Below are 11,476 nucleotides of genomic sequence, written 5' to 3' on the forward strand. Positions count from 1 at the left end.
AAAAAAAAGGAAAGCAGCAGCTAAGAATGACTGAGTCCTTTAAATCCACTACTGGATAACCTAGATGCCATTCGCCATCCCTACCAGGGACAGAGGTTAGCTAGCTCCCCCTACTGGCCTAAATTCAAAATAGCTGGGACAGAAAGAAAAGGGTAAATTAGGAGCTGATCTTGAGATCATCTTCATACCGCATAAGGTAATGGCGTTGCATGGCTTATACAGACTTGCTGATAGGCAAAAAGGGTCTCTGTGACACTGTTTCACAACAAAATCTCCGGAAAGATGAGTGGCTGTCCCTATAGTCACTGGTAAATGGGCAACACCCTTTAAAGACATTTGGGCAGCCGTTATCAGTTATAAATGAACCACACACTTTGGTTTCTCTTTAAGCCTTTCCATTATCCACCTTCTCCTTCTCCCTTCTGCAACTTCAAAAAGACAAACAGATGACCAGGGAGATCAAGAACTAGAGAACTCTGTCCTCTCTCTGTTCCACCTCGGATACTATGCTCTTCCTCGACCTCCACTCGCTGGCCAGAAGCTTCCAGAATGCACGTCTAGGCAACTGGCCTGCACCTTCTTGCTGGCTAATGATTTTTGCAGGCCACTGTTGGAGATGCACTGGGGTCCTGCTCCCTCTGCGTGAGATGAGAAGTGACTTTAGTTTTCAGCTCTCCAAACAACCTACTTCCAAGGGGAGAGCGCTACCTCTGGACTAAGCGCGCGTCTCACCTGGACCTCTCCATTCACAGGTAAGGCTGAAAGCTGGTATACATCCTGGGATGGAGAAATCAGAGGTAGAAGAGAAGCTGGTGAGGGCCAGAAGGTGTGGGGAAGCAGAACCAGTCCCACACCGGGAAAGGAACATGGGGGTGCACTGTTAGGTCATGCCAACGTCCCCTTCACTGAGTGGACTCAAGACTGATGGCCTGCATTGGTCTCCAGCCCTTATGCCACTGAACAAGATGCTACCAAGATTCCTTAGGAGTCCCTATTGGCTTGCAGCTTACACCTCCAAAGGCTTAGTAGAAAATCTTTCTCAACACATGCAGGGCCTGAATAGCATTTGAAGAGTAGGGGTATTGAAAAAATGGCCCCAGGGTTTTTTGCTGTTGCTGAGCAAGGTCTCTCTACATAGCCCTGGCTGTCCTGGAACTCACTATGTAGATTACGCTGGCCTCAAACTCACTGAGATTCACCTACCTCTGCCTCTCAAGTGCCGGGGTTAAAGGCGTGAGCCACCATGCCCAACCCAGGGGAAACTCTGAATTATGCCATTCCTTCAATTAGTCATTCTGCAAATAAGAAAAGTTGCCTAAAATTCATGATGTCCAATTCTTCTTTTCCTGTAAGATCACCAAGAAATCGCTTGAAAATACAGGATGGACTCAAAGACTCTGGATGTTCATGCTCTGGCCCAGGAAGGAATGAAGTGCAAGAGGGAAAGAAACCGGGGGGAATCTCCCAAGAATTCTTCCACTAGCATGAATTATCTATTAAATAATGTTTGATATTTAAATAAAAACTTTGCCACCGGTCAGGAAAGGTTGCTAAACAGATGGTGGCCAGCAACCAAATGGCAGTTGATACATGCCTATAGTCTAGATTGAACACCCTCCTCTGGCCTACACAGGGTATCTATCAGGCATGCCTGTGATGTATAGACATGCATGCAGGCAAAACACCCATATGCATAAATAAAATTAAAAAAAAAACTTTGCCAGGCAGGCTGAGGAGATGGCTTGATGGGGAAACTGGATGCTTTTCAAGCAGGAGAACCCAAATTCAGATCCCCATCACCCACATCAAAAACTGGGCATAAGCCAGGCATGGTGGGATGTGCATTTAATTCCAGCACTAGGGAGATAAAGGTATGTAGGTCTCCATAAGTTGAAGGCCAACCTGACCTACGTAGTAAGTTCTAAAACAGCCAGAATTACAGAGTCTGTCCCCCCACAAAAAAAAATTAATTAATAAAAACAAGGTGGGTATAGCAGGATAAAGCTGAGACAATTAAAATTCTGAGGGCTTGCTGGTCCCAATGACCTCCAGGTTCAATAAGCACACCTACCAACTTAAGTCCAAACCCTAGGACCCACTGACTCCTGCAAGTTGCCCCTAACCTCTGAACGTATATATAATTATATAAATAAATTAACATTTTTAAAGACAGGACTGGAGAGTTGGCTCAGTGGTTAGAAGAACTTGTTGCACTTGTAAAAGACTAGGGTTTGGTTCCCAGCACCCACATGGCACTAAGAACTGTCTATAACTTCAATTCCAGGATATCTAATGCCCTCTTCTGGCTTCTGTGGGAAGTGCAAGTAATGTACAGACCCTCATATAGGCAAAACACTTACACAGACAAAAATCTTTTAAATTCCCTTTTTAAAAAAAATTTAGCCAATGATAATGGCACTGGGATTTGTCTCTACTGCATGTACTGGCTTTTTGGAATCCTATTCTATTTGGATGCATATCTTCCTAAGCCTAGATGTAGTGGGGAGAGCCTTGGACTTCCCACAGGGCAGGGTACCCTGCCCTCTCTTAGGACTGGAGGGGGGTTGGGGAGATGTTGTGGGGGGAGTGGGAAGGAAGTGGGAGGAGGGGAGAAAGTAGGAATTTTGACTGGTATTATTTATAAAGTAATAAAAAATAAACACAAAAAAAAATTTAGCCAGGCGGTGGTGGCACATGCCTTTAATTCCAGTACTTGGATACAGAGACAGGTGGGTTTCTGTGATTTTGAGGCCAGCCTGGTCTACAGAGTGAGTTCCAAGACAGCCAGGGCCACACAGTGAAAACCTGTCTCAAAAAGCAAAACAAATAAAAAATACTTTAAACCTTGTATCAAAAACTAGGGTGAGGTCAGCAAGACAGCTTAGCAGGTAAGGCATCTACAGCCAGGCCTGATCTGTGGAGTTAGCTCCCCAGGACCTACACGAAAGGAGATAACCAACCCCCAAATTAACCTCTAAATGCCACACATGAACCATGTCACATGCACACATGCACGCATGAACAAACAAAACTCTTCGTGCAATTTTAAAAAAAAATAGTAGAGGGCAACATCCAGTACTGACCAGTACTGACCTCTGAATTCCACACATGCAATCATGCATGTGCACACAGTTTGCCATAATCTTTCCGTTAGGAGCACTTCTCTCCGGTATGAATTCTGTTATGATGCCTAAGGATTGAACATCTGGAAAAGGCTTTGCCACAGGCTTGGCACACGAAGGGTTTCTCTCCAGTATGAATTCTCTGGTGTACAGTGAGGTGTGAACAACGGCTGAAGGCTTTGCTGCACTGTGCACACTTGTAGGGCTTCTCTCCAGTGTGAACTCTGTGATGCTCTCTAAGACTTGAGTGCGTGGTAAAGGCTTTGCCGCACTCCTTACATTGGTAGGGTTTCTCTCCTCTATGACCTCTATGATGTCTTCTGAGATTCGAACTTTGGGTGAAAGCTTTGCCACACTCTTTACACTCGTAGGGCTTCTCTCCAGTATGAACTACACGATGTCGTTTCAGGCTTAAGTCACTGGTAAAGGCTTTGCCACACTCTTTACACTCGTAGGGCTTCTCTCCAGTGTGAACGTTTTGGTGCTGAGTAAGATTTGAAATATGAACAAAGCTTTTGCCACACTCCTTACACTTGTAGGGCTTTGCTCCAGCATGAATGGCATGACGCTGTCGAAGAGGGGGACACTTGATAAAGGATTTGCCACATTCTCCGACATAAACTCTCTGGTGTTGAATAAGATGTGAGCGCTGATTAAAAGCTTGGCCACAATCTTGACATTTGTAAGGTTTCTCTCCAGTATGAATTCTTTGATGCTGCCTGAGGTTTGACCTTGTGTTAAAGGTTTTGCCACATTCTTTACATCCAAAGGGTTTCTCTCCGGTATGAATTCTCTGGTGCACACTAAGATATGAACAACTGCTAAAGGCCTTGCCACATTCTTTACATTTGTAGGGTTTCTCTGGACTATGGTGTCCTGTAAGGTTTGAGTTTTGACTAGAAGTTGGGACGCATTCTTTGGATCTGTAAGCCTCGTCTCGGAGACACGAGCTCTGAAGCTCCTCTGAGCCCTGATGAACGACTTTCCCGCATTTGTTACCCTTGTGAAGATTCTCTGGGAAAGGAATGCGTTTACTATGACTTGAACCATAATTAAAATTGTTATGGGTTTCAATGCACTCATAAGTTTTCTCTCCGACAGAAGAATCCTGGTAATTATCCCTGATGTGGCTCAGGCTAACAGTCTGTGTGCTCTCATGAAACATGCCCTCCACTTCCCAGACAGCTGGGTCTGTATTTTGATTTAACAATGATGGATACAAAAAATCCTTCGCACAGTCATTAAAATTACATATTTTGGCACAAGGAGTTGTTTGTTGACTGCAAAGTAATGGGTTTTTTGTAAAAGAACTCTCAAACTGGCCACATTCGGAAGTGTGTTCCTTTTCTATTCTATCTACAGGAATGTTTGAATGAAAGTGTAACCCACTGCTACATTGTAAACTGATCATGTCCTGACCTACACCCCACTTCAGACGCTCCCAGCTTCCTTTCAGAGGAAAGGTACATTTCGAGTGTTGCTGAGAATACTTGCTTGTTGGAAGGTAGGGCTCTTGGTGAGTAACTGCCATGACCTGAGGTTTTTCCCCAGGTGTCTTCTGTTCTTGGCCGGCCCCGGCAGAGACGTTTGTACCACTGCTAGTTATCCCGCGCCGCCCACTGCCACTCGCTCTCTCACCCTCATTCTCGCCCACGCCTTCCCATTTGTTCCGAAAATGCAAACTGCCAGTGCCACACTTCCCGTGTCCTCTGCTTATTGCTTCTCGGACTGAACGCTTTGTGTTCTCCTTTGATGAAAAGTCCTGGGTGTGATGAGAAGAGACCTCTGAAAGAAATAAAAACAAATGGCCCAACTCAGGTGAAAATACCTTGTACATACAAGATAGGAAATTGCGGCAAATAGGTGACAGCAGCAAAGCAGCAGACAGCAAACCCGCGGTGCTCACTAGTCACGGCAAACCCGCGGTGCTCACTAGCCACGGCAAACCCGCGGTGCTCACTAGTCACGGCAAACCCGCGGTGCTCACTAGCCACGGCAAACCCGCGGTGCTCACTAGTCATAGCAAACCCCCGGGGCTCACTAGCCACAGCAAACCTGCGGGGCTCACTAGCCACAGCAAACCTGCGGGGCTCACTAGCCACAGCAAACCTGCGGGGCTCACTAGCCACGGCTTCCCGTGGTGCTCACTAGCCACAGTGCACCGCAGGGCTCACTAGCCACAGCATGTAACCAAACCCATCCTACAGCCTTCCAGAACACCCCGATGAACACAGAACTTAGACAGGCCATACAGCCGGGATTGTGTACTTTGGTAACCACAGCTTTCCAATCCCCACACAACACTGGGAAGGTAGGGAAACAATCTCCACCTCCCTTCCTCTTTCCTAACGAGAGCACAGGGTAAAACACATGTGCAAAGTCCTGGTTTCCCTAGGGATTATCTGAAAACTGGTTTCTATCTACCATGATACAAGAGTCCTACCAATAGATTATATTTTATATGACAGTTTGGGCCAACAGAGACCAAAGGTATAATGCCAAAGAAATATAGTCAACAGGGGCAGAAGAACAAGAAACATGGGTCAACGTTTTCAAACAAAAAAATACAAACACATACACAGAGAAGAAGGAGTGAAAATATTTTTGAGAAGCTTCAACAATGTGGAGCAAAACTGACGGTCATATTACCTGGTGGAGTGTGCATTGCCTTTGTACACTGGCATACATTGTGTAAGCGCACTGAGAATTAAGTTCTAGAAACATACTTCCACCCTGCCCCATTTTAGCCCCAAGCATGGTGGATGTCGCCAAGTGTCCTCCAAAGTCTGGGGATGGGCTGCACCATGCCAACTCTATCATAGGGAGGAGGAGCAGCAAAGCAGCCTACAAGTAAAACACTGGGCTTTTTTTCCCCCTTTTTAAGACAATGTAGCCGGGCGGTGGTGGCGCACACCTTTAATCCCAGGCAGAGGCAGGCGGATCTCTGTGAGTTCGAGGCCAGCCTGGTCTACAAGAGCTAGTTCCAGGACAGGAACCAAAAAGCTACGAAGAAACCCTGTCTCAAAAAATAAAAATAAAATTAAAAAAAAATATTTCTACAGGCTGGAGAGATGGCTCAGAGGTTAAGAGCATTGCCTACTCTTTCAAAGGTCCTGAGTTCAATTCCCAGCAACCACATGGTGGCTCACAACCATCTGTAATGAGGTCTGGTGCCCTCTTCTGGCCTTCGGCATACACACAGATAGACTATTGTATACATAATAAATAATAAATAAATATTTCTTTTAAAAAAAGGCAATGTATCTCTGTGTATCTCTGGTTGTCCTTGAAATTGTTGATCATTCTCCGGACCATATATAACACATGGATGGAGACAATGCATAAATTTAGACAGATGACAGTCTTTTAATTTCTTAAAATATACTACTTATTAGTTTATTTAATTAACAGTTTAAAATCTATGTATTTATCATATGCACTGTGGTTTTTTATCATAGATATACATGGTGGACCTAACACAGATTAATTCCCACCACTATCATTTTGTGATTAGAAAACTTTCTATCCATTTTATATTAACAGTTATCAAGAAAACAAAATAGCAAGTTGCACGGCACTCCTGACTGTCCAAAACCGGTTACACCATGTTCTGCAGCCTTTAACATAATCTAAACCTCCCAATGGGCAAAACGCTGAGGGGAACATTCCCAGACTCCACATGAGTAGATCAGGCAGGAACTGATTCTCTCTCTGGTTTATTTCACTTAATGTAAGCCCCACATGTGAATGGTGCGTTAGATTTCTTTTCTTTTGTACTCTGACTTGCCTTTCTTCATCTGTCCATGGCCAGCCACTTAAACTGAGGATTTATGCTGCACCAAACACGGCAGTAAAGTGACCCATTCTACATAACAGTTCAGTGTCCCTTACCTAGTCACAGAATGGGTCATGGGGTCACTCTAGTTCTTCTCTCTCTCTCTCTCTCTCTCTCTCTCTCTCTCTCTCTCTCTCTCTTTCTCTCGTAGCTTCTCTACTATTTTCTACAACATCTTCACTAATCTATTGCCCACTGGTTTAAAAATGGGCAAATCTCAGTGAACATTAACAGCATACAAAGAGACAGGGAGATCTGGCTCAATTGAATCAAATAAAATTCTAGAAATTGACCTTTAAAAAAAATCTCAGATTTAGGAATTAGCTAAAGAAATAAACCATTTGAAAGATGTTAAATGACTTAAATAAGGACAAAGAAAACAACAAAAGAAGGGAAGAACATGAAAAAAAGAGGAACAATTGTGAATTGATGTAGAAATTGTGTATCTAAAGAATAAAAAGTAATGGCTGATGCACACCTTTAATCTCAGCACTCAGGAGGCAGAGGCAGGCAGATCTCTGTGAGTTCGAGGCCAGCCTGGTCTACAAGAGCTAGTTCCCGGACAGGCTCCAAAACCACAGAGAAACTCTGTCTCAGAAAAAAAAAAGTAATAGCTGAGCCAGTGAATGATGGGTAAAGATACTTGCTGCTATTCGAAGGAATCAATAGGTTGGACGGAGAGAACCAGCTCCAAAGTTGTCCCCTGACCACACCCACACAGTGGCACACATGAGCACATACACATACATATAGATACACATACATACATATCCACATACACATACATACATTCATACACACATCACCTAAGTGTTGTAAAAAAATTATAAATAATAATGGCTAAGAAATTCATAAGAAGTATGAGGAGGGCTGGAGAGATGGCTCAGCGGTTAAGAGCATTGCCTGCTCTTCCAAAGGTCCTGAGTTCAATTCCCAGCAACCACATGGTGGCTCACAACCATCTGTAATAAGGTCTGGTGCCCTCTTCTGGCCTGCAGTCAGAATATTGTATACATAATAAATAAACAAATAAATATTTGAAAAAGAAGAAGTATGAGGAGTAGAATTCCACCAAAATTCAAGAACCTCAGTATCTCCAACCAGGATTAACAGAAAAAGATTCGATATAGTCAGAGTTTCAAAAGTCACAAAAAATCCCAAGAGCAGCGTGGTAAGTGATATGTCACCCACAAGGATGCTCTTGTATGACACTCTGTGATCTTCCACCAGAAACTGTCATCAAGGAGAGCTGAGGATATAAGAGCTAAGAACAAAAACAACCAACCAAGAATACTATATCCAGCAAACTGCCCATCAAAGTGAAGGGGAAATGCCCTAGACTTGAATGTTCAAGGGAGTCCTTGCCACTGAAGAACAAAATAATGCTGGAAGGCTACACAAGTCACATGAGAACAAATACATATATAAGTATAGAATCCTATAGAGCTGTCATGATGATACAAACATTTTTAATTCCTTTACAGAATCTGAAAGACAAATATATAATCATCATATATAATACAAATTAGCTGTTATACCAGTAAAAGCAAAAGATTTTATATGGAATTAAAGTCAATTTATTACAATTAAAATAATATTATACACTTAAAGTATTTTTATATTCCCCATAATTATTGGAAAATATCTATATGACAAACAAGGAAACAGGAAAAGCATCAAAAAATATTCAGTGACAAAAAATAAAATAAGGAAAGTAGGGAGGAAATTATAAGAAATAAAAAGAAATAGTAATTTCCTTTTCAGTAAGTTTGTTAAATATAAATGATTTTATGTTTAATCCCCAACCAAAATACATAAATTCACTAAAAAGATCAAACCTTTAACAAAAAAAAAAAATCTAATCATGGAGCTGGAGAGATGGCGCGCAGCAGTTAAGAGCACTGGCTGCTCTTCCAGAGGACCAGCATCCACATGGCAGCTCACAATCTCTGCACGGGAGACCTAAGGCCTTCCTTTGGCATCCATGGGCACCAAACACACAAGTGGCACACAGACATACATGCAGATAAAGCACCCATACACACAGAGTAAAGCAATGAAGTCTAACCATACGCTGTCTATAGTAAACTCTTTTTAGACTAAGGGCACAGCAGGCTGAAGGCAAAGGGACAAAAAAAAGAAATTGCCTGTAAGTAATCTCAAGAATGTAAATGTGGCTATAATTACACTGTACAGACTATATTTTAAAATTCTTATATATACTTCAAGACTAAAGCTCTACTGAAACAAGAGAAGCATCTTGTGTAAGGGGCATGGCAGCTCACTCCTATGATTCTGACACTAGGGCATGGGAGGCAAACCGGTTGTCACAAGTTACAAGACAACCCAGGCTCCAGGAGATGCTATTTAAAGTAAAATTAAATTAAGCTACAATTAAAGTTAAAATAGACTATAAATAAATAAAAGGGACCATGTTCTAGGATATCATATATGTATATATGCAAATCATGTCATATACTCCAAAAAAAGGCAGCAAACACTGAGCTGGGGAAAAAAAGCTACACATTTATAACAGGCTTCAGTTCCTCACTTGTTCAGACAGCATAGAAGTCAGGAAACAAGAGGCCCTTCAAAAATTACAACCAATCAAAGGTATCCCACATACACCAACTGTTATTCCCAAAATGACCTTGATGGACAATAACATGCTGAAGTTATTTTCTAACCACAATGAAAACAGAAAGAAAAGAAACCAATCATGAAAAAAATCAGAAAATCGACAAATTTGTGTAAATCAAGTAATATATTCTCGAAAATGGTCTTGCTCCAAAACTGGAAAGAAAACTTTAAAAATTATATGCACTACCAAAACTGATCTGGAGATTCTATGCAGCCACTATCAAAATTCTCAATATCATCTTTTGCAAAACTAGGAAAGGTAATTGTAAAATCCATAAGCAATCTCAAAGATCCGTGAGGAGCTCAACCAGGACACAGGGCATTACCATGCTCCCATTATAACTATACCCATCATCTTTATAAAACACAGTAAGCTATAGTAATGAAGACAGCTTGGCACTAATAGGAGGTCTAACGAACGTGTAGGGGGATTGTTGAATGAGAAGGAGGAGACTTTGTCAAAGCATGACAGAGCAAGAGATGCCCTTCTGTGACAGCAAGGGAACCAAAACTGAGCTTCTGAAACAGTTGCCACTGGAACAGTCTCTCAACCTACATTCTAATGTCCAGCATCCTCTTTAACTTGGACTTCTCATCTGCTTCATTAATTGTACCTACCCTGGTGTTGAGAACCAGACCTGCCCAAGACTTTCCCAGAGACCCTGATGAAAGGACAAAGAGAACGTTAGTTCTGGGTCTTTGTCCAAGATCAGACTTGGCAAGGTCCTGTTAAGGCTTCAGTTCCTGGGAACCTGGCTTTCTCCCGATGGGTTGTGGTTATTGGTCCTAAGTCAGCTGTGTCGGAGGTATCCTGAGTTCTCTTTGCCAGTGTTATCTGATTCAGCTCTCTGCTGACGGTGGCCCATTTCTCCCCTACCAACAGTATATAAAATACTATACTTCTTAATAAACTTGCTTGGCATAGGGCAGCAAGACCTCCCGACCCCCAGCTTTCCATCTTCTCCATCTTCCTTCCCTGGTCCAGTCTCTCAGGAACCGGTCACTGAGGAACAGCCTGCTGGTCCAGGTCACCTGGTATACAGCTACTGTCTCTTCACCTTCACACTCCAAGGCTCTTCCCTGTGCTCTACAAAGGTGACCAGTATACGCTTACAGACAGCAATACTTGTTTATGGGAAAACAGAAGATGATGCTGGAGACTCTCAAAGTAACTAATGACATCTCTATTCCAGTCGTGTGACTAATACAAAAAGAGACTAAACGGGGCTGGAGAGGTGGCTCAGCAGTGAAGAGTACTTACTGCTCCTATGGCAGACATGCGTTTGGTTTCCAGTACCCACATGAAAGCTCACAGCATAGAAAGTTCCAGTTCCAGGAAATCCAACCATTTTTCCTACTTTCATGGGCTCCTAAATACATGAGTGCATAGACACTGACTCGGGCACACATACATAAACATAAAATAAAGAAATATTTATTTTTAAAAAAAGATAAAACAAGATTCTAGAAGTCTGGTTTTCCAAACATTGGTTCTTCAGACCCAGTATAATAGTTACAGAAGAGTCGGGAGGTGGTGGCGCACGCCTTTAATCCCAGCACTTGGAAGGCAGAGGCAGGCAGATCTCTGCGAGTTCGAGGCCAGCCTGGTCTACTGAGAAACCTTGTCTCAAAAACAAAACAAAACAAACAAAAAAAATTTACAGAAGAATTTCAATTTGCAAGTCCTGAGATCTAGTTCCAACTACCAGGAAAGAAACTGTGCTTTACAATTCAGGCAACAGTATTTTACGCCAGTAAGTTCCTAATCACTACCACAAATGAAGACACAAATGAGCATCACCTCAAGAAATGGAGTGGGTTACAAGCACGAAAATTTTCTTATCTATACCAACGAATACCTCATTTTTTTCCTGAAAAG

The 11,476-nt window shown here is 42.6% G+C and overlaps 2 protein-coding genes across 2 annotated transcripts in view; both read right to left on the reverse strand.

The window, feature by feature from the left end:
* The window catches only part of Syce1 (synaptonemal complex central element protein 1), a 39,272-nt gene that overhangs the window by 24,770 nt on the left and 3,026 nt on the right, over positions 1-11,476 (reverse strand). The gene's annotated exons all lie outside the window — the stretch shown is intronic.
* LOC101994278 (zinc finger protein 888-like) overlaps positions 1-11,476 on the reverse strand; it is a 34,509-nt gene that overhangs the window by 20,018 nt on the left and 3,015 nt on the right. Inside the window, exon 2 of the mRNA XM_026781480.1 lies at positions 3,084-4,907. Within this exon, the coding sequence (XP_026637281.1) occupies positions 3,151-4,653 (1,503 nt within the window). The 5' untranslated portion in view covers positions 4,654-4,907 and the 3' untranslated portion in view covers positions 3,084-3,150. The remainder of the gene's footprint in view (positions 1-3,083; positions 4,908-11,476) is intronic.

Source organism: Microtus ochrogaster, chromosome 8 (genome assembly GCF_000317375.1).
Source record: "Microtus ochrogaster isolate Prairie Vole_2 chromosome 8, MicOch1.0, whole genome shotgun sequence".
NCBI classification, from domain to species: Eukaryota; Metazoa; Chordata; class Mammalia; order Rodentia; family Cricetidae; genus Microtus; species Microtus ochrogaster.